The following is a 23,030-nucleotide window of genomic DNA, read 5'->3' as shown; positions in this document are numbered from 1 at the left end:
ATTACAATTAAATGTAATAATCAGAAAGCAGAGAAGAGAGTGTCCAAAATCTGTGAGAATAAGGCCCTAAAATAGCTTTTCTCATGAACAAAGGGATTGATTTAATAAGCCATCCAATAACACAATCACTTTCCATAATATTTAACAGTTTTATTCCCTCTCTCTTTACTTATCCCCTTTCCCTTTCTTTCTCTCTCCATTTCCTTCCAGCATCTCCCTCCCCAGAAAAGCCCCATGTTCCCCTTTCCAGTCTTCAGCTTCTCCACTCCCTACCATAGGCGCCGACTTCTCCTGGCGCCGGTGGGTGCTCGACCCCTCTCAGCCCCTGCCCCACCCCGACTCCACCCCGGCCCCGCCCCCTCCCGTCCCTATTCCAACCCCTTCCCCAAATCCCTGCCCCGGCTCCGCCTCCTCCCCTGAGCGCACCACGTTCCCAGTCCTTCCCCTCCCTCCCGGAGCCGGTTACAGCTGTTTGGCGGTGGCAAGCGCTGGGAGGCAGACGGAGGAGCGGGAACGCGGCACCCTCAGGGGAGGGGGAGGAGGAGGAGATGGGGGGGCGGGGATGGGAGCTTGGCTGCTGGTGGGTGCAGAGCACTCACTAATTTTTCCCCATGGGTGCTCCAGCCCTGCAGCACCCACAGAGTCGGTGCCTATGCTCCCTTCAACCCCCCATCTCCTCTGTCTCCCCCATGCCCCTCTCTAGAGCCATAGCAGTGTGTTGTAACCCATCTGAGCTGTCCCTGGGACAATGACTAGTTCAGTCCATTTCTGGTCCACAACCAGAGTGAACCCTAGTGGGATATTGCTACCCCTGACTCCACCTCCCCATCTCCAGGCCTCAGGGGCAGATTTTGAGCAGGACGCCAATGCCCACCCAGAAGAAGGGAAGGATTGTCTCCCCAGTGAAAGACGCTGACATGAAAGTAAAGATCAGGGTCTCATTACCAGTATCATAAAATGCCACGCACTCCGCTTCATAGTCCAGATAAACCCCAATCTTCTTAGGCCTCTCATTCAGGGGCATGGGAGTCTCAGGGGAGGTGAGAGCCCGGTACTGATCCCCACACCGCTCCACAGCCCAGATCCCCTGCTCAGGGTTAAATCTGATCCCTCCCTTCCTCCTCATAGACTCTCTGGCGACACCCACAGCCCAAAATCCCCCATCTCCCACCTCCACCTCCCAGTAATGTTTCCCCAAGGTGAACCTCTCGCAGCCCAGCAAACAGAAAGAATGGAATCTCTCTGGATTGTCCGGCACCTCCTGCCGTGCAATTCCACGCCTCACGCTTTTCCGATCCTCGGACACAACGAGCTGGGCGTTTGCCGTGTTTGGATCCATGGTCACATTCGCTGCAGTGGAGAGAGGGAGAATCAGGACGCTAAAGGCAGAGCCAGAGGTGCAGGAATGCGGGAATGGCCCCCCCACTCCCCACGGGCCTGGCCCCCTGCCCCTTCTCCTCCCCCCAAAGGCCCGCCTCCTGGCCAGGCCAGAAGCTGGAGCCCGACCTGGGGAACCTCTGCAGCTGTGGGGAGTCGTGGACCCTCCCATGGCCCTGCCCCCCAGATGACCCCCCATCCAAGGCTGATGGAGGGTCCGTGGCTCTTCGCAGCAGCTGCCCGGCTGTCGCTTACCATGGCCCGGTTGCAGCTCTTTGGCCCCCCAGGCCAGGCTGGAAGCTGGATCTGGGTCAGGGTAAGAGCCACGCGGGCAACTGTGGGGAGCTGCAGAGCCTCCACCTGCTTTGGTGGGGACCCAGGGGATGGGGACTTGGGCCAGGGGCTGCTCTCGCCCCTCTCCCCATCCCAGGTCCCAGCTTCTGGCTTGGCCAAGGGGGCAGGGCCTCTGGAGGAAGAGAAGGGGCAGGGGCAGGGCCATGGAGGGGGGTGCGGCCTCGTGCCCCCCCCGCCCGTCAGTTTTAGGAAGAAGGATCCATCACCCCTGGACAGAGCTCATCTCTGGGGGAAGGTTTGATCTGCCCCAACTCCTTCCTCCGGGATTTGCCCAGCTCTGAATGGGGAGGAGCTCCAAGATCTCATCAGAGTGCAGGGCAGAGTCACAAACCCGAGCAGGAACAGGTCAGTGACAAGAGCAAAAGGTCATCTGAGCCAGGCCTGAGATGCAGACTCTTTCCTCTCCTGCAGATGCCTCTCCCTGGAACCAGAGACCCAGGAATGCTGGGGATTTTATTCCCGTTTCTTTCTCATGGACAGAACCCCTGCTGTGCTCCTCCTTCCTAATATTTAAAGTCAGATCACACCATAACATGATTTGATATACCCCTAACTTAAGTTCAAGGCCAGGTAGAAAGGAATAACAGCCAAGAGACCATCTCTACTAGAGGGAAGCGATCCACAGGAAAAGGGAATTAGGACAGGTTGAAGAAGCAGAGAGATAGTTTAGCACAAACAGTGCTTAAAGTAGATTGAAACACAATGGGCCGCTCTCACAACTAGAGTCGGTGACATTGTTAGGCCAAAACTTTTGTTGGTGAAAAATTCAGATTCAATAACACAAACATTTTCCAAATCCACGTCAGTTTGGCCAAATTGTTTGTTTAAGAGAAATAAAAATATTAAAAAAAAATCAGAATATTTTGTTTTGATATTTTAAAAACTAAACATTTTAATTTCTTTGGTTGGGAACAATTTTTCATTTCAAAATTTCCCTTAATCTTATTTTTAAAAAAGCAAAAAAACTTTATAAATGCTTAAAATAAAACATTTTGTTTAAATCATTTTTTTAACTCTCTACAAATTTTCATTTCTGATCTGACCCAAAACAAATTTGTCTTCAATTTTTTGAAATTGCCAATGAACTGAAATATCCACTTTTCACCCAGGTCTCCTCATGACATTATCTAAGGAGGAAGGAGGAGATCATCTGTTTTCAGCAGAGGAGAGGAAACTTCTCTCCTATCCACCACACCCCCCACACTCTCTATCCTTTAACCATCCGTGGACGTTACTCCAGTTCTCATTCGATGTAAGTCACTGCAGAGTGGTACCAATGTAGACGTAGCTCACTTCCAAGGTAAAAAGTTGGGGAAGCAGCTGTCCATTGGCTACCCTACACTGCAGTGGCCACTGCAGAACTGACCTTACCATCACCTTCCTATGCTCAGTGGCTCTGGGGTCATCTCAGCTGGGAGTTACTTGACTCTTCAAATGCATGGGTTGAATTTGCAAGCCATGTTCCCCTAACAATCATGTTCTGATTATTGTTAGTGATATTCCAGTGTATGCGGTTTGGAGGGAAAGCAGGGCTTATAATGGAAGCTCACTTGCATCCTCAACTACAGAAGACATAGGTGGCCCACAGCTGATTCAGGTGTCTCTAGCTTGGCATCCAGGTGGAATGAAAAGGGATTGAGAAGGTGGTATCACTTTTTCCATTTGAAATTAAATGTAGGCCATCTCCCATCCCAAAGCTAGATCTGACTGAGAATTCTCACCTTGTGTGAGGTCCTGGCATGGCAAAGGATAAGGCCAATATCCCATTTCAGTGTTAGTATAGATAATGCTTGTTGTGAATGAGTCAGAATTTCATGGCTGTCATGAAATCTATGCAGCTATCAAAGTTTGTTCATGGTAGCAATGTGGACCAGTGAAACTCACTCTATAGATAAGGTCCCAGCTGAGTTTCCTTTAATAGCCCATTTTTGCCACGGTTACAATACTTATATTAGCTTCAAAATTGGCTGATGAGGTCTGGCTCTTAATATTATATAAATAAAGCTGAAAACAAACAAACAATCAACAACACAGCAGTCAGCAGGACAACCCTATATGAAGACCAGTGTCCAGCATCAAAATGTAGGGGATTAAAGTTTAAATTTGAAAGTAGTTAATATGGTTTATTCTCTTTGGCAATCTAAGCACTGAAGCTGGGGGAATTTTTTTTTTTTCTGAAAAATGTAGATTTGGACTGACTGAAAGATTTCACGAATTTGTGTAAAATTCAGAGAATTCTTCTGGTAGGGAAAAAACTCTGAAAAAGTTGACACACTGCTTTTTCACATTTTTGAAACAAAACAGTTTGACTTTTTGGTTCAGAAAGATTTTTCTTTTTGAAATTTGCTTCAATTTTATTTTAAAAGATGTTTTAAACCTTTATAGATTAATCAGCCATTTCTGGCCAAAAGATTTGTTTCATTCAACCAGATTTTTTCAACTTTTCAGTTTGCCCAATTTCTTTAAAAAAAAAAATCATTTTGAGCCACCCTGAAAAGATTTTTTCATTTTATTTACAGTAGAACCTCAGAGTTACGAACACCCCAAGAATGGAGGTTTTTCATAACTCTGAAAAAATGTAATGGTTGTCCTTTCAAACGTTTACAATGTTCAGCTGACTTAATGCAGCTCTGAAATTTTACTGTGCAGAAGAAAAATGCTGCTGTCCCCCTCACCCCCCCTTTTTTTTTAGTAGTTTATGTTTAACACAGCACTGAACTGTATTAGCTTTTTTATTTAATTTTATTTTATTGCCTGATCATGCACTTCCAGTTCCAAATGAGGTCTGTGGTTGACTCGTCAGTTCATAAACCTGGTGTTTGTAACTCTGAGGTTCTCCTGCATGTATTTGTTTTCAGTACAGCTGGCAAACTGAAGAATTGGCTATTCACACACCTCCACTAAGCACATCAAATGACTGCCATAGAATCAAACTTTAACAAAAAATGACAAACTAGTCTTTTCCCCTGAAGACAGAGCTCCCAGTATAACCTGATCACTAGGATGGCTGACAATAAAAAAGGACAGACAATTTCCATCAAATCATACATCAGGAATAAGGAGGACTGTGTGGGGAAGGGGATGTGTTCAGTGCTTAAATTTGTGCCAGGACATGCCAGCGTTGAGCCCTGTCATCTCTAGGCTTGGCAGTTTGTAGCCCTGGTGCCTCTGGGCTTGCTGCATCAATTATGAATGTAAAAAAAACTGCTTGAGCCCTGGAACCTCTTTCATTACATGTTAAACACTGGATGATATAAGAGCAGACCCATGGAGCAAACCCGTGTGGGAAGCGTTTGTGCATCTTTGTCTTCTTCTCCCAGAACTGTGCAAATAACTGATTTTTAGGTTCACACCAAAAATAAATTTAAAAAAATCATTTTGGGTCAACCAAAAATCTTAAAATGTGTTTGTTTTGGGTTGAATGACATATATTGTTTGACACAGAATAAAACATTTTGTTTCACTTTTGAGGGTTTTTAAACCTGAAAAAAAAAATGAAGTAAAATTTGAAATGAAAAGTCTTTTTGAATAAAAAAATCGTAATATTTCACTTTGGACATTGCCAAAATGGAGACTGGGGGAAATTGGGCTTGGAGAGGAGGATAGGAGGAGATTTGGGTGGAAGAGAAGAAATCTTCTTTCATGTTGCAGGAAATGTCTGCAGGCAGGGAGAACCTTGTGGGTGATTTGTTGAGTTCAAACTCAATAGAAAAATCCTACCTTGGGCCCAGACTTAGCCTATCAGTTTTCAGGCTAAGAATCACCTTGCTTTTGTTCTGTTGATCTCTCTTCTCTTCCTTTGTTACTTCCTTGCTCATACATTTTCTTTCAGGTATGTTTCCCCTTTTCTTCCCCTATCCTGACTCTCTCAGTCAGGTTCCTAATTCTCCTCTTCATAGCCTTTCCCTGATACGTGATCCCTTCCCTTCAAATAGCTGCTTCTTTCTTCCTCATTCCCCAGGGCTCCCTTTCCTTCATTCTTTTCCAGTGTTCTTCTTCCTTCATGCTGACCTCCCCCTTCTTCCTCTTTCTAACCTCCCTGCCCGAGGATAACCTTTACTCCCCTTCTTTCCTGTCTCTCTGGCTCTGTCAGGGAGGCTCATGCAGTTTACTGTGCAGGCCATGGCGTTCATGCATGAACAGAAAGAAAGGAGCACTAGATGCAAGATAGTCAGGGAAATGAAAAAAGTTCAGTGAATCATGCACGATGTCCTGAGAAACACTGGACATGTCTGAGCCATCTGCCCCACTGTATTCACAATTACTGAAAATGTAAATCAGTTTGCTAGATTCAGTGACATAATTTGACCCTCTGCTCTGGAAGTTAATTTTACAATATACTTAAGGAGCTAGGCTATGGTTCATCCATATATATATATATATTCAGGAGGAGACTAAGGATTTAGCCATTCTCTGGTTAGAGGCATCGCACTGTCAAGAATATACTGTTTATACATGTAATGCAATGGCCATAAGAATGACCAGACTGGGCTAGACCCAAGGTCCATCTAGCCCAGTGTCCTGTCTTCCGACAGCGGCCAGTGCCAGGTGCCCCAGAGGGAATGAACAGAAAGGAATCATCCAGTGATCCATCCCCCATCACCCAGTCCCAGCTTCTGGCAAAAAAAGAAATTAAGTGATTTGCCCAATGTCACACAGGAGACGGGATCTGAACTGAGGCCTTCAGAATTCTAGGTTAACACCCTAGCCGCTGGACTGTCCTTCCCCTATGAATGTGCAAAGAATAACATCAGGACAGCATCCCATTCAAGTACTACCTGAGCATGTATTATCCAGAAAAATGTTAATTCACTCCTCTCTGTGTTCCCAAAGGAAGATTCCCCAGCTCTACAGCTCACTTGGGGAACCGCCTTCACCATTCAAACTTCAACCAGAGAAACTATTGCGTTATTTCCTGTTTGTGTTTTGTGTTGTTTTAAACTATTTCTACCAAGAAAGGGAGCAAGGTTCTCTCAAGGAAGTGAAATTTGGACATTAACTAAATACAAACTTTACTTACTTGGACAAACTAGGGCTTTTCTCCATTCTGAAACCAAGCAAATCAAATAAAGGTGAGCACTCATGTGAATAAGTTCATTGTTAAGCTGAATCTGATTAATAAAAAAGGATGCATTACAGAAAAAAGAAGGGGGGAAAAGCTTACCAAGTTCCCTTTGCAGTCCACCTAAATAATAATAATAGTAACAATAATTAAAACATCGGAAATAAAGACATTGTGGACGAGCTTTTCTCCCAAGAATAAATGAAGCCCGACTCCTTCATCAAAACCATCTCAGGCCAAGACTTTTTAATCAAGTCTTTGGGAAACGATTCCCTTCCAAACCATGGATAAAGTACCTCTGAAATCTTCCAGTATCAATTATTCTAGCCCTAAGTGGGTTTAAAGGCCACATCCTATACCCAACCACTACACAGCGTGGGACAGGGGTTGTAGGCAGTGAAATTATGTAACTTGATGATCACTGTAGACAAACTCCTTACCTACAGATAGTGTTGTATCTTCATTTTAGTGTTAAATTGTTGTCTTGTATGTTATTATCTTGTTGTATCTGATCTGGGACTTTAGTACAAAGTCAAGGCCTGCGTGTGTGTGCTGGAGTTGGTACTCGCAGTGTTTCTATACATTTCTGTGATTCCATAAGGAAGTACTATAAAACTCCAGACTAGAGCTTGTCAAAACTCAGAATGTATGTCACACTGTTTCATTAGGTGGCTGAGAATCTGGACCAGCATATCTATTCAATACCCTTAGTTCTAATCACTATCTCACAATCTTTCTTGGTGACAAATCATTTGTTGTGTGTTTGAATTCAGCCTGCAGTTCCTGTCTGGGGAGAAAAGTAGATGGAAAATGTCACGAGAAGATGCAATCCATACAAAAATGAGAAAATATCACTTACTAATTTTTTCATTGAGTTCACCTTAAATAAAAAGAAAAGGAAAAGGCAATTAAAAATTCTCTTACAATGTTTGGAAATTTAAAGATCACTTTTCATTATAGTCATTCAGCTCACGTACATAGGCCTTGAATTATTTCAGTGGAACTAATCACATACTTAAAGTTAACCATATGCAAGTGTGATGGCCACCATACTGTTTGATGCACCAGGCATTTAACTGGGGACCTCCAGAGCTAACAAAAAGACCAAATTGCTGTAGATTTAGCAAGGGTCTGTAGCAGACTCATATTGTATGTAGAGCAGTACGCAGGCAGGCCTGTAACACATTCACCAGTGGGTTGTATAATGCAGAAGGATCATGGCTGTTCATTGCTATTAATATCTACCTTCCCATGGTATTCTAAAGACCTGAATCTACGCTGAAATCAGGGGGGCTGAATTCAACAGTTCACTCGCATGGCTCCAAACTCAGGATCAGGAGCTAAGATTACAGGCAACAATGCATTATAAACACCCAATCTGACCAGCACTCAGGCACATGCATAAAGTTACTCATGCATGTAAGTATTTGCAGGCTTGGACTCTTAGGCACTGATGATACAAAGAGTGAGGCTCGTACGTAATTTTAAGCATGTGAGCACTCCCATTGACTTCAACAAGGCCACCTGTGTGCTGAAAATGAAGCATAAGTTTAAGAACGTGTTGGCTCAGAGCTCCAATATAATTTTTTAAAGATTTACAGTTTTGCAGAGCAAAGTGTCTTTAGGTCTGATTATTAATTGTTAGAGCTGGTGGGAAAATAGCTTGTGTTTGTGGGGGGAGGGTAAGTGACAATTTGGTTGACATTTTCCCTGCCCCTTTTTGGTCATTGGAAATAAAAATGATGATGATGGAAAATCAAAATTCAGAATATTTTGATTACTATTCCTCACAGCCCAGTACCCTTTGATTGCACTGGGAGTGGTGTGCGTGCAAGAAATGAAAGGTCAGACCTTAACATTATTATCAAAGTCTGGTTTTTATTCTGACATACCATTTTGTAGACAATGATTTATTACAAAGACCCCAATCCTGCAAATGACTGATCTGCTGTGCCCTCTGAATTGTGGCCAAAGTTAGTGCATTTGATTTTCAAATTGACATTATTCCTTTAATTAAAAACAACAACAATTTAACCGCGTACAACTTCATATGAGAGATTAGATTGGGAGAAAAATTGAACTTACTAATATTTTCAAGATGTGCCCCTGAAATAAAGCAAACAGAAATAAATACAAACTATTAAAGAGTTTTTTCAATGAACAAAGGTTTAAATATTTTTTCCCCATTTTATATTGATTCCTAGTGTCCAGATAATCATTAATTACATTTCTATCCATATTGTGGATTTTCTGGTTACAAGTGAAACTAAAAATTCAAAGGTTTACAGTTTTGAATTGTGTCTAGAAGTGGGGCTCAGTTCTGCTTCTGGGAGCCTGAGGCGTACAGAGATTGCAAGAGTAAGCCCTAAAATGATAACGGCTAACACCACATGAACAATTAATATTCATTCAGTTCTATAACTCAGTCTTTAGACTTTCTTCTTTCCTTATCCTTAATATGGATTGGTTTAACTTTCTTCTAATATGGCACATCTCTCCATTATATCCTTTCCCCTCCTTCTGTCACCAGAATTCCCTCTCTCTCTTCCAAGGTGTAGCCACTTCTGCCACCACTGAGAACAGCCGAGCTCCATCCTCTTTGGAACCCCCCTTCAGGCAGTTGAAGGCTGCTATCAAATCCCCCCTCACTCTTCTCTTCTGCAGACTAAATAACCCCAGTTCTCTCAGCTGCTCCTTGTAAGTCACGTGCCCCAGCCCCCTAGTCATTTTTGTTGCCCTCCGCTGGACTCTCTCCAATTTGTCCACATCCTGGACACAGTACTCCAAATAACAATATCATAGCATCTGGGGACTAATGCTGATATGGCTGAGGTAGGGGAGACATTTATCATGCAATCTAGACCTTCATGTCATGTCTACTTTCCTTATCCTTAATATGGATTGGTTTAACTTTCTTCTAATATGGCACATCTCTCCATTATATCCTTTCCCCTCCTTCTGTCACCATAGTTGCCACCCTATACCAGAAACCTACTGACTGCTATAACTACCTACATGCCTCCAGCTTTCATCCAGACCACAGCACACGATCCATTGTCTACAGCCAAGCCCTAAGATACAACCACATTTGCTCCAACCCCTCAGACAGAGACAAACATCTACAAGATCTCTATCAAGTGTTCTTACAACTACAATACCCACCTGCTGAAGTGAAGAAACAGATTGACAGGGCCAGAAGAGTACCCAAAAGTCACCTACTACAGGACAGGCCCAACAAAGAAAGTAACAGAACGCCACTAGCCGTCACCTTCAGCCCCCAACTAAAACCTCTCCATCGCATCATCAAGGATCTACAACCTATCCTGAAGGACGACCCATCACTCTCACAGATCTTGGGAGACAGGCCAGCCCTTGCCTACAGACAGCCCCCCAACCTGAAGCAAATACTCACCAGCAACTACACACCACACAACAGAACCACTAACCCAGGAACCTATCCTTGCAACAAAGCCCGTTGCCAATTGTGTCCACATATCTATTCAGGGGACACCATCACAGGGCCTAATCACATCAGCCACATGATCAGAGGCTCCTTCACCTGCACATCCACCAATGTGATATATGCCATCATGTGCCAGCAATGCCCCTCTGCCATGTACAAACCAGTCTCTACGTAAAAGAATAAATGGACACAAATCAGACGTCAAGAATTATAACATTCACAAACCAGTCGGAGAACACTTCAATCTCTCTGGTCACTTGATTACAGATTGAAAGTCGCAATATTACAACAAAAAAACTTCAAAAACAGACTCCAACGAGAGACTGCTCAATTGGAATTAATTTGCAAACTGGACACCATTAAATTAGGCTTGAATAAAGACTGGGAGTGGATGTATCATTACACAAAGTAAAACTATTTCCCCGTGTTTATCCCCCCCCCACATCCCACACTGTTCCTCACACATTCTTGTCAACTGCTGGAAATGGCCCATCTTGATTATCACTGCAAAAGTTTTGTTTCCCCCCCCACCCCCACTGGTAATAGCTCACCTTAACTGATTGCTCTTGTTACAGTGTGTATGGTAACACCCATTGTTTCATGTTCTCTGTGTATATAAAATTGTCATACTGTATTTTCCACTGCATGCATCCGATGAAGTGAGCTGGAGCTCACGAAAGCTTATGCTCAAATAAATTGGTTAGTCTCTAAGGTGCCACAAGTCCTCCTTTTCTTTTTGTGAATACAGACTAACACGGCTGCTACTCTGAAACCTGTCATGTGAGTTGCTCAAAGGGGCCAGGAAGCGGCTGATGTCTTCCCCAGCATGGGCAAGTCCCTAACAGGCTTTGAACTAGCATGGCCAGCTTCTGCACAGCCGCCCTGCAGCCCACCACAATGGGGCCACGCAACAAGTCAGAAGGGGGGTGGCTAGAAAGCATGGCCCGCTGGTAACATCTGCCTGGCGAGAAGCCATAGAGCAGCTGCAGCCAGGTGGTATAGATTAGAATAGCCCAGCAGCTGCTGTAATCAAAAGCTGGGCGAATAACAGGTTCCTCAGATCTCTGCAATTCCAAATAGTTGGCGGGGAAGGCGCATTTCAGGTTGGAACCACAAAGATTTTTTATTTAGTTGTTCTCAGTGACTGAAAAGGTCAGTAAAAAATTAGTTCCAGGTTGACCAAGATACTTTGTTTGACCTGAAGTGAAACGCCTTGCTCTGATTTCAAGCATTTTCTTAAAAAATATAAAATAAAGGAATTTTCAAAACAAAAAGTCATTTTGAATCAAAAACTCAATGTTGCATTTTGAAAACGTGAAACCAAAACATTTCAATCTCTTCAGACTTTTTACACCAAAACAATTTGGCAAATTCAACATGAATTCTCAAAACATTTTGATGTCACTGAATTTCCTCTTTTCCCCCCTAAAAATAAAATTGGTTAAAAAATTCCACCCCTCTAGGCTACTCGACAGTAAGGCTGGGGTCTGTGTCGAACTGGCCAGGGAGCCATTACTGAGTCCTCTCCATCTTCTGCTGCGGCCACTCTCAGTCAGCATGCTGAGGGTATGTCTACACTACTCACTGGATCGGCGGGCAGCGACCGATTTATTGCGTCTAGCCTAGGCGCGATAAATCGACCCCCGAGTCTCCCATCGACTCCAGAACTCCAGCGCCGTGAGCGGCAGCCGTCGACTCACCGCCGTGGAGACACCACAGTGGGTAGATCTAAGTACGTCGACGTCAGCTCCGTTATTCACATAGCTGAAGTTGTGTAACTCAGATTGATCCCCCACCCCCACCCATGTAGACCAGGGTTGAGTCAGTACCCTGACTTCTAGTCACTTAAACATGTTCTCACATTGCCTTTTTACATCAGATCATTCACTGTATGTCTAATCTAAAGCTGCAGGAACTTTGAGGGTAGAAAAAGAAAATTATGTTATAATGGAAAGTAACACCCTACAAAAAAGTTTCAACTGCGGGAAATATAGCTTACTAATTTCTTCATGGAGTTCACCTAAAAAGAGAGAGAAAGAAATCCACATAAATAATTAGAAGCTTGTAATATTTTATCTGAGTGCATCCAGATTTAGGCCTGATCCTGCAAACACTTATTCACGTGTAAGAGTCCCACTGAATTGCATAAAGTTACATATTGGCTTATGTCTTTGCAATATCTGGGTTCAATTGTCATTACATGGGATTTTTCTTTGCTGCCTAAAACTTCATGTTAGATATTTCATTAGAAGAAAAATAGAACTTACTGATATTTTCAAGGTGTTTCCCTAAAATAAAACAAAAACAAATACAAATGATATCATTAAATTATATTTTCATTCAAATTATTTAGGAACTTGCAGTGAATAAAAATTTCAAGGATTTTTTTTTCATTTTTTACATATCAAGATCATCAGCACTAACATTTTTCTTTCATGTTTCAGAGTAACAGCCGTGTTAGTCTGTATTCGCAAAAAGAAAAGGAGTACTTGTGGCACCTTAGAGACTAACCAATTTATTTCAGCATAAGCTTTCGTGAACTACAGCTCACTTCATCGGATGCATACTGTGGAATCTTTTTATACACACAGACCATGAAAAAATGGGTGTTTACCACTACAAAAGGTTTTCTCTCCCCCCACCCCACTCTCCTGCTGGTAATAGCTTATCTAAAGTGATCATTGTAAGGAGAGTGATCACTTTAGATAAGCTATTACCAGCAGGAGAGTGGGGTGGGGGAGAGAAAACCTTTTGTAGTGGTAAACACCCATTTTTTCATGGTTTGTGTGTATAAAAAGATCTTCTGTACTTTCCACAGTATGCATCTGATGAAGTGAGCTGTAGCTCACGAAAGCTTATGCTCAAATAAATTGGTTAGTCTCTAAGGTGCCACAAGTCCTCCTTTTCATTTTTCTTTCATGTTGCTTTACACTTCTGGATTCACTACACATACAGATCGATCCTTTCAAAGGTTTAGAGCTCTGAATTATTTGTAGGATTCAGGCCAATTCTGCTTCACAGACCCTAATCTCCTGTTGGCTTCACTAGCAATCGAGAGTGCAAAGACTGCAGGATCAAATCCTAACATGGGAATAGTTTGTTGATATGACTTGAACCTTCAATATTTATTTGCTTCTCTAGCTAGGGAGGTTGTGAAATCTCTATCACTGGAGGTTTTTAAGAACAGATCAGACAGGCACCTTCAGGGATGGTCTAGGTATGCTTCACCCACATGTACCAAGGCAGGATGGGGGGAAGTGGCAGGACTAGAAGACCTCTTGAGGTCCCTTCCAATTCTGCATTTCTACAATTCTCTTGGTCTTTATTCGTGCTGTTGCTTTTATTATAAAGATTAAGGGTAGTATTTTCCTAGCTCTGTTCCCACTGAAGTTAGTGGGAGTTTCACCATTGACTTCAGTACGAGCAAATTTAGGCCAGTCCCGGGTGTTTTTGATAATGCCACCCTAATAGGTTTAGACGGTCCCTTGTCTGCCACAACGCTATTATGTTATGGCTCCAATTCAGGAAAGCACTTAAGCATGTGTTTCAAGATAAACACTTGCTTAGGTGCTACGTTGAATTGGGGCCTTGGCCTATAATCACTCGGATGCTACAGCGAACAATAAAACAGCGTCAGAGTTTCTATTGGAAACCTTTATTTCTGTTCCTTTTCATGTTTCTCCCATTGCCTTTTGGTGACCTTAGTGCATAGTGAACCTTGGGGAGGGAGGGGGATTGTGCTGGAGAATAGAGTTAAAATTCTTCATATGAGATGACTATGTACAAAAGGGAATACAAGGAAAATGCTAACTTACCGATTTCTGCCTGCAATCTCCCTAAGGAAAGAAGAAAAAACAAAACAGATAAAAATAAATACAAATGTCGTGCTCCTGTCCAGGTGCCTACAGATATGAAAGACCATTTTCATTACAAGCACAAAATTATTCTTTCTTATTACCGTATATGTCTCCCAGTAGGCACCCTCGGGTTACAGGTCAGACCTGTGTTAGTTGTGCCCAATTTTGCAAATCTTTATGCACCGGAAGAGCATTATTCATACGTGTGATCCTGTGTGGGGCTGGGCTCTGGAAATTATTTTGGAAGGGTTACCAGTTTGATGGGTGCAAGACGGTTTTGTCTGCTCACTTGTTACTGATCTTTTTTCCATTTTTTGTGCATCCCAAACTCCTGTTCACTACTCTGGGAGTTCTGCACACAGAAGGAATGAAAAGTAGGCCTTGAAATCACTAATACTTTACTAACAATTTGAGGCTATGGCTTGTTTTCTACTTTTCTGGTTAACAGAATCAGAGCTGTCAGCAGCGGTGTAGCTCAGTGAATTGTTGATTTTTCTGTTCGGTGGCCAAACTGAACGTTGCCCCCCCCCCCCACACACACACACTTTTGTTGTTTCAGTTTGTTTTTTCCTTCACAAAATGAGAAATGAAAAAAACAAAACAGTTTGGTTGAACAAAATGTTTAGAATATCAATCTGAATGGCTATTTTGAAACAAAATATTGATTCAAATTGACACTCTCTAAATGAAATATTGATTTGAATTCACATTTTTGAAACAAACCATTTTACCATTTCTGAATTCTTAAGTGTTTTCAGTTGAAATTATTCAGTGAATTCAACCCAAATTTGCAAATAGTTTCAGTACCCTAAAAAACATATTTCAGTGAATTTACAATCCCCCCTCAAAAAAACAAAACAAAAAACCACCCCAGCCAAGCTGTACGCCTTATGCCGAAGATTACAACTTGGGCAACACATTCTAGCATTTTTATAACAATAATTAATAATGATGTGGCTGAGGCAGGGGACTGGATTTTCTGCTACTTTGTGGGCCCTTTTGACGTCTAGACTAAAAAGCAATTGGATGTCCCAAGCTGAAGGCTTCCCTGGTGTGATGGAGTCCCTAGCAGGCCCAGAGCTGGTGTACTCAACTTCTGAACCACCCCCTCAGCAGCCTCCGGGGAAGAAGGTGCGCTGGGGCTGGAAAATGACCAGAGTGACACAGATTATGTCTGTGCTGGGTCTGCAGGACTGGTCCCAGAGTCAGGGAGCCGTAACTTGCTCTTTTATGTCCTCCTCTGGCCACAGCTGAAAATGGGAGCCAGCACTTCTATTAGTTATTTATTATTTGCATTGGGTAGTTCAGAGGCGCTCCAGCCCTGGGTCAAGACCCCGTTGTGGTAGGTGCTGTACAAACACAGAATAAAGACAGACGCTGTTCCAAAGAGTTGATTTGGGCTTGGATTTTCCAAGCAGGTTAAGTGTGTAAGGGACCCAAGTTTCATTGACATTGCCTTCGGATCTTTTGAAAATCCCAGACTTTAAATTTATTCACAAAGCCTGGGGTGTCATGTCATTTCCCTACCGGTGACTGAAGCCTACAGTACTTACGAGGTCTTTGTCTACACTACGCAGCTTTTAGCGACATGACTGTCGGCAAAGCCCTGTCGCTAAAAGTCGGGCAGCGTAGCCGCTGTTTGTTGGCTCTTTTGCCGACAAAATACTCCCACCCCCAATGAGCAGCGTTCGCTTTGTTGGCAGGAGAGTGCTTCTGCCAACAACGTTCTGTTCACACTGGCACTTGTCATGGCAAAACTTTTGTCTTTTGGGGGGGGGGAAGGGGGTTAACACCTCTGAACAACAAAAGTTTTGTCGTTCAATTGCCAGTGTAGACACAGCCTAGGATGCAACTCCATACAAACCATTGCATTAGAGGAGGTTATAACTTACTAATTTCTTCTTGAAGATCACCTTGAAAAAAAAGGGAAAGAACTAGATCAGTAAATGAAAGCCTATCAAGAGCTTTGTTTCTCAAGGCTATGGATCTCAAGGTCAGCTTTCATTATAAGCACTCTAATTAATCTACTTTGACCCCAATCCCAAATGGGCAGTTGGCTGTAACCCTGTAAAGAGCCGCTGACTTGAACAGGACGACGAGACGAAAGCTCAGTACGTGCATAAGTCTCTGTACCCTGGGCGCCGGAATTACTGTCGATTTCCAGGGCACAATGCGCAGCAGTGAAGATAGGTGTCTGCAGGATCAGGGCCTCTGGTCATATTGCCTTGGTAGGGCAGTAAGAGCAGATCTACACCACAGACGCCTGTTGGCATAGCGACGTCAGCCAGGCACGTGGGGAGACAGAGGCGCCGAGTTCCTGCGTTCCCTGGGTTGCTCGACCCCTGCCGTGCCCCATGCTCCACCCCCACCAATCCCCACTCCTGCCCTGCCTCGTCCCACCCCGCTCCCCGGTCACATCTCTTCCCACCCTATTCTTCCCCCTCCCCCTGCCTCTTCCTGTCCCTGCGCCACTCCCTCCCCGCAGCCCCTCCTGCACCCCGCTGAACAGCTGACCCCAGCAAGTGGGAGGCACTGGGGGAAGGGGTGCTGAGCATCCACGATTTTTTTCCATGGGGCAGAGAGGTGTGAGAGGCAGGGGTGGGGGGTGCCGGGGAAGGGGCAGAGAGGCGTGAGAGGCAGGGGTGGGGATGTGGGGGAAGGGGCAGAGAGGTGTGAGAGGCAGGGGTGGGGGGCGCCGGGGAAGGGGCAGAGAGGCGTGAGAGGCAGGGGTGGGGGGTGCCGGGGAAGGGGCAGAGAGGTGTGAGAGGCAGGGGTGGGGATGTGGGGGAAGGGGCAGAGAGGCGTGAGAGGCAGGGGTGGGGGGTGCCGGGGAAGGGGCAGAGAGGAGTGAGAGGCAGGGGTGGGGGGTGCCGGGGAAGGGGCAGAGAAGCGTGAGAGGCAGGTGGGGAATGTGGGGGAAGGGGCAGAGAGGTGTGAGAGGCAGGGGTGGGGGGTGCCGGGGAAGGGGCAGAGAGGTGTGAGAGGCAGGGGTGGGGGGTGCCGGGGAAGGGGCAGAGAGGCGTGAGAGGCAGGGGTGGGGATGTGGGGGAAGGGGCAGAGAGGCGTGAGAGGCAGGGGTGGGGGGCGCCGGGGAAGGGGCAGAGAGGCGTGAGAGGCAGGGGTGGGGGGCGCCGGGGAAGGGGCAGAGAGGCGTGAGAGGCAGGGGTGGGGATGTGGGGGAAGGGGCAGAGAGGCGTGAGAGGCAGGGGTGGGGGGTGCCGGGGAAGGGGCAGAGAGGTGTGAGAGGCAGGGGTGGGGGGTGCCGGGGAAGGGGCAGAGAGGTGTGAGAGGCAGGGGTGGGGGGTGCCGGGGAAGGGGCAGAGAGGCGTGAGAGGCAGGGGTGGGGATGTGGGGGAAGGGGCAGAGAGGCGTGAGAGGCAGGGGTGGGGGGCGCCGGGGAAGGGGCAGAGAGGCGTGAGAGGCAGGGGTGGGGATGTGGGGGAAGGGGCAGAGAGGCGTGAGAGGCAGGGGTGGGGGGTGCCGGGGAAGGGGCAGAGAGGCGTGAGAGGCAGGGGTGGGGGGCGCCGGGGAAGGGGCAGAGAGGCGTGAGAGGCAGGGGTGGGGGGCGCCGGGGAAGGGGCAGAGAGGCGTGAGAGGCAGGGGTGGGGGGCGCCGGGGAAGGGGCAGAGAGGCGTGAGAGGCAGGGGTGGGGGGCGCCGGGGAAGGGGCAGAGAGGCGTGAGAGGCAGGGGTGGGGGGCGCCGGGGAAGGGGCAGAGAGGCGTGAGAGGCAGGGGTGGGGGGCGCCGGGGAAGGGGCAGAGAGGCGTGAGAGGCAGGGGTGGGGGGCGCCGGGGAAGGGGCAGAGAGGCGTGAGAGGCAGGGGTGGGGGGCGCCGGGGAAGGGGCAGAGAGGTGTGAGAGGCAGGGGTGGGGGGTGCCGGGGAAGGGGCAGAGAGGCGTGAGAGGCAGGGGTGGGGGGTGCCGGGGAAGGGGCAGAGAGGCGTGAGAGGCAGGGGTGGGGGGTGCCGGGGAAGGGGCAGAGAGGCGTGAGAGGCAGGGGTGGGGATGTGGGGGAAGGGGCAGAGAGGTGTGAGAGGCAGGTGGGGATGTGGGGGAAGGGGCAGAGAGGTGTGAGAGGCAGGGGTGGGGGGCGCCGGGGAAGGGGCAGAGAGGCGTGAGAGGCAGGGGTGGGGGGTGCCGGGGAAGGGGCAGAGAGGTGTGAGAGGCAGGGGTGGGGATGTGGGGGAAGGGGCAGAGAGGCGTGAGAGGCAGGGGTGGGGGGTGCCGGGGAAGGGGCAGAGAGGCGTGAGAGGCAGGGGTGGGGGGTGCCGGGGAAGGGGCAGAGAGGTGTGAGAGGCAGGGGTGGGGGGCGCCGGGGAAGGGGCAGAGAGGCGTGAGAGGCAGGGGTGGGGGGTGCCGGGGAAGGGGCAGAGAGGTGTGAGAGGCAGGGGTGGGGATGTGGGGGAAGGGGCAGAGAGGCGTGAGAGGCAGGGGTGGGGGGTGCCGGGGAAGGGGCAGAGAGGAGTGAGAGGCAGGGGTGGGGGGTGCCGGGGAAGGGGCAGAGAAGCGTGAGAGGCAGGTGGGGAATGTGGGGGAAGGGGCAGAGAGGTGTGAGAGGCAGGGGTGGGGGGTGCCGGGGAAGGGGCAGAGAGGTGTGAGAGGCAGGGGTGGGGGGTGCCGGGGAAGGGGCAGAGAGGCGTGAGAGGCAGGGGTGGGGATGTGGGGGAAGGGGCAGAGAGGCGTGAGAGGCAGGGGTGGGGGGCGCCGGGGAAGGGGCAGAGAGGCGTGAGAGGCAGGGGTGGGGATGTGGGGGAAGGGGCAGAGAGGCGTGAGAGGCAGGGGTGGGGGGTGCCGGGGAAGGGGCAGAGAGGTGTGAGAGGCAGGGGTGGGGGGTGCCGGGGAAGGGGCAGAGAGGTGTGAGAGGCAGGGGTGGGGGGTGCCGGGGAAGGGGCAGAGAGGCGTGAGAGGCAGGGGTGGGGATGTGGGGGAAGGGGCAGAGAGGCGTGAGAGGCAGGGGTGGGGGGCGCCGGGGAAGGGGCAGAGAGGCGTGAGAGGCAGGGGTGGGGGGCGCCGGGGAAGGGGCAGAGAGGCGTGAGAGGCAGGGGTGGGGGGCGCCGGGGAAGGGGCAGAGAGGCGTGAGAGGCAGGGGTGGGGATGTGGGGGAAGGGGCAGAGAGGCGTGAGAGGCAGGGGTGGGGGGTGCCGGGGAAGGGGCAGAGAGGCGTGAGAGGCAGGGGTGGGGGGTGCCGGGGAAGGGGCAGAGAGGCGTGAGAGGCAGGGGTGGGGGGTGCCGGGGAAGGGGCAGAGAGGCGTGAGAGGCAGGGGTGGGGGGTGCCGGGGAAGGGGCAGAGAGGCGTGAGAGGCAGGGGTGGGGATGTGGGGGAAGGGGCAGAGAGGTGTGAGAGGCAGGTGGGGATGTGGGGGAAGGGGCAGAGAGGTGTGAGAGGCAGGGGTGGGGGGCGCCGGGGAAGGGGCAGAGAGGCGTGAGAGGCAGGGGTGGGGGGTGCCGGGGAAGGGGCAGAGAGGTGTGAGAGGCAGGGGTGGGGATGTGGGGGAAGGGGCAGAGAGGCGTGAGAGGCAGGGGTGGGGGGTGCCGGGGAAGGGGCAGAGAGGTGTGAGAGGCAGGGGTGGGGATGTGGGGGAAGGGGCAGAGAGGAGTGAGAGGCAGGGGTGGGGGGTGCCGGGGAAGGGGCAGAGAGGCGTGAGAGGCAGGGGTGGGGATGTGGGGGAAGGGGCAGAGAGGCGTGAGAGGCAGGGGTGGGGGGTGCCGGGGAAGGGGCAGAGAGGTGTGAGAGGCAGGGGTGGGGGGTGCCGGGGAAGGGGCAGAGAGGCGTGAGAGGCAGGGGTGGGGGGTGCCGGTGAAGGGGCAGAGAGGTGTGAGAGGCAGGGGTGGGGGGTGCCGGGGAAGGGGCAGAGAGGCGTGAGAGGCAGGGGTGGGGGGCGCCGGGGAAGGGGCAGAGAGGCGTGAGAGGCAGGGGTGGGGATGTGGGGGAAGGGGCAGAGAGGCGTGAGAGGCAGGGGTGGAGAGTGCCGGGGAAGGGGCAGAGAGGCGTGAGAGGCAGGGGTGGGGGGCGCCGGGGAAGGGGCAGAGAGGCGTGAGAGGCAGGGGTGGGGGGCGCCGGGGAAGGGGCAGAGAGGCGTGAGAGGCAGGGGTGGGGGGCGCCGGGGAAGGGGCAGAGAGGCGTGAGAGGCAGGGGTGGGGATGTGGGGGAAGGGGCAGAGAGGCGTGAGAGGCAGGGGTGGGGATGTGGGGGAAGGGGCAGAGAGGCGTGAGAGGCAGGGGTGGGGGGTGCCGGGGAAGGGGCAGAGAGGCGTGAGAGGCAGGGGTGGGGGGTGCCGGTGAAGGGGCAGAGAGGTGTGAGAGGCAGGGGTGGGGGGTGCCGGGGAAGGGGCAGAGAGGCGTGAGAGGCAGGGGTGGGGGGCGCCGGGGAAGGGGCAGAGAGGCGTGAGAGGCAGGGGTGGGGATGTGGGGGAAGGGGCAGAGAGGCGTGAGAGGCAGGGGTGGAGAGTGCCGGGGAAGGGGCAGAGAGGCGTGAGAGGCAGGGGTGGGGGGCGCCGGGGAAGGGGCAGAGAGGCGTGAGAGGCAGGGGTGGGGGGCGCCGGGGAAGGGGCAGAGAGGCGTGAGAGGCAGGGGTGGGGGGCGCCGGGGAAGGGGCAGAGAGGCGTGAGAGGCAGGGGTGGGGATGTGGGGGAAGGGGCAGAGAGGCGTGAGAGGCAGGGGTGGGGATGTGGGGGAAGGGGCAGAGAGGCGTGAGAGGCAGGGGTGGGGGGTGCCGGGGAAGGGGCAGAGAGGCGTGAGAGGCAGGGGTGGGGATGTGGGGGAAGGGGCAGAGAGGCGTGAGAGGCAGGGGTGGGGGGTGCCGGGGAAGGGGCAGAGAGGCGTGAGAGGCAGGGGTGGGGATGTGGGGGAAGGGGCAGAGAGGCGTGAGAGGCAGGGGTGGGGGGTGCCGGGGAAGGGGCAGAGAGGTGTGAGAGGCAGGGGTGGGGGGTGCCGGGGAAGGGGCAGAGAGGCGTGAGAGGCAGGGGTGGGGATGTGGGGGAAGGGGCAGAGAGGCGTGAGAGGCAGGGGTGGGGATGTGGGGGAAGGGGCAGAGAGGCGTGAGAGGCAGGGGTGGAGAGTGCCGGGGAAGGGGCAGAGAGGCGTGAGAGGCAGGGGTGGGGGGCGCCGGGGAAGGGGCAGAGAGGCGTGAGAGGCAGGGGTGGGGGGTGCCGGGGAAGGGGCAGAGAGGCGTGAGAGGCAGGGGTGGGGGGTGCCGGGGAAGGGGCAGAGAGGCGTGAGAGGCAGGGGTGGGGGGCGCCGGGGAAGGGGCAGAGAGGCGTGAGAGGCAGGGGTGGGGGGTGCCGGGGAAGGGGCAGAGAGGAGTGAGAGGCAGGGGTGGGGGGTGCCGGGGAAGGGGCAGAGAGGCGTGAGAGGCAGGGGTGGGGGGTGCCGGGGAAGGGGCAGAGAGGCGTGAGAGGCAGGGGTGGGGGGTGCCGGGGAAGGGGCAGAGAGGTGTGAGAGGCAGGGGTGGGGGGTGCCTGGGAAGGGGCAGAGAAGCCTGAGAGGCAGGGGTGGGGGGTGCCGGGGAAGGGGCAGAGAGGAGTGAGAGGCAGGGGTGGGGGGTGCCGGGGAAGGGGCAGAGAAGCGTGAGAGGCAGGTGGGGAATGTGGGGGAAGTGGTGAAGAGTCACAAAAGGCTGGTGAGGGGGCCACAGGAGAAAGGGGTGGAGAAGCATGAGTGGTGGGTGGAGGGGCCATGGGGTAAGAGGCAGGGCAGGAAGAGGAGCAGTGTGGGTAGGGGGTCATGGGGGAATGCAGGAGTGGGGTCTCAGGGTGGAGTGTGGGCAGGGCCATGGGCCAGGGCCCTTTCAGGGGCAATGCTCCAAAGGCAGCCAGGCAGCTCCAAAGGGGGGTGCCCTGCATCCTGTTTGGGAAGGTTTTAGCCTCCCCTGGCCTATTATACCCACTGCCCTTGTGGGGCGGTGTGATCCCTGGCTGACAGGGCTGTGCTGTGGAGATCCAGTTATAACGGCAAACCGTGCCATGACCGATATCACTTGTTTCGCTCGTGGGGGTGGCTTTACTATATCATACAAAGCACGGCTTTGCTGGCACAGGCCCCATCCGCACTTTCCCCCTGTGATCTACTGGGATTCCTAGACCCGGAAAGTGCTTCTGATGTAGACAAATCCTTGCAGGTGAAAAGTGCATTATGGTTTCCCGGGCCTGAAAACACTTAGGCATGTAAGAAAAATTTCTCATGAACACAAGTGTCTGAAGGACTGGAGCGTTACCGTCAAAGGTTTACCGTTTGGAATGGTGCAATATGTTTAGGCCCGATCACTAATTACTCCTAGAGAGGCAGTGTGGCCCAGCAGACACAGTGAGGGGACTCAGGTGACATGAGTTCTAATCATGGTTCTGCCACTGGCCTGCTGGGAGACCTGGGCATGTTAGTTGCCCCTTCTGTGCCTCAGTTTCATGATCATGATCTCTAAAGTGCTTTGAGATCTACCGATGAAGTTTCTTTACAGAAGAGCTCGGTATTCTTACTGCTTACTAGTCTTTGTAAACCTTCATTCTTTGGGAACCTCCTCCTCCCTTCAAGCTTCAGAGGGGGAGCCGTGTTAGTCTGGATCTGTAAAAGCGGCAAAGCGTCCTGTGGCACCTTACAGACTATCAGACGTACTGGAGCATGAGCTTTCGTGGGAAGTGGGTGTTCACCCACGAAAGCTCATACTCCAGTACGTCTGATAGTCTGTAAGGTGCCACAGGACGCTTTGCTGCTACTCCCTTCAGTTTCACCGGGAGTATGAGCTATTCAGGAATGAGGGAAAGTCAGTCCTTCAAAGTATTTTAAAATCCTGGTTGCATTATGACTTCCCATAACATAGCGTGGGGATTACTGTTAATAAGTTATTGACGTTACCTGTGATTTTTCAGTTGACCTTGTCCCTTAAATTAAAAACTTAACTGCGCACAACTTCACATATGAGGTGA

At 50.5% G+C, this 23,030-nt stretch overlaps 1 protein-coding gene across 6 annotated transcripts in view; it reads right to left on the bottom strand.

The window, feature by feature from the left end:
* Positions 1 to 390: 390 nt before the first annotated feature.
* Positions 391 to 23,030, bottom strand: part of LOC311528157 (butyrophilin subfamily 2 member A2-like) — a 66,092-nt gene continuing 43,452 nt past the window's right edge. For all 6 annotated transcript variants that reach the window (XM_084642852.1, XM_084642851.1, XM_084642855.1 and 3 more), the window contains 9 exons: positions 16,006 to 16,026; positions 14,072 to 14,092; positions 12,524 to 12,544; positions 12,256 to 12,276; positions 8,879 to 8,899; positions 7,653 to 7,673; positions 6,896 to 6,916; positions 6,752 to 6,778; positions 391 to 1,350 (listed from right to left, as the gene is read on the bottom strand). In XM_084642852.1, coding sequence (XP_084498978.1) covers positions 839 to 1,350; positions 6,752 to 6,778; positions 6,896 to 6,916; positions 7,653 to 7,673; positions 8,879 to 8,899; positions 12,256 to 12,276; positions 12,524 to 12,544; positions 14,072 to 14,092; positions 16,006 to 16,026 — 686 coding nt within the window. In that variant the 3' untranslated portion in view covers positions 391 to 838. The remainder of the gene's footprint in view (positions 1,351 to 6,751; positions 6,779 to 6,895; positions 6,917 to 7,652; positions 7,674 to 8,878; positions 8,900 to 12,255; positions 12,277 to 12,523; positions 12,545 to 14,071; positions 14,093 to 16,005; positions 16,027 to 23,030) is intronic.

The sequence above is a fragment of the Lepidochelys olivacea genome (assembly GCF_965140295.1).
Source record: "Lepidochelys olivacea isolate rLepOli2 genome assembly, chromosome: 11".
NCBI lineage: Eukaryota > Metazoa > Chordata > Testudines > Cheloniidae > Lepidochelys > Lepidochelys olivacea.
Note: the sequence above shows the minus strand (reverse complement) of the source record. Positions and strands in the feature narration are given on the sequence as shown.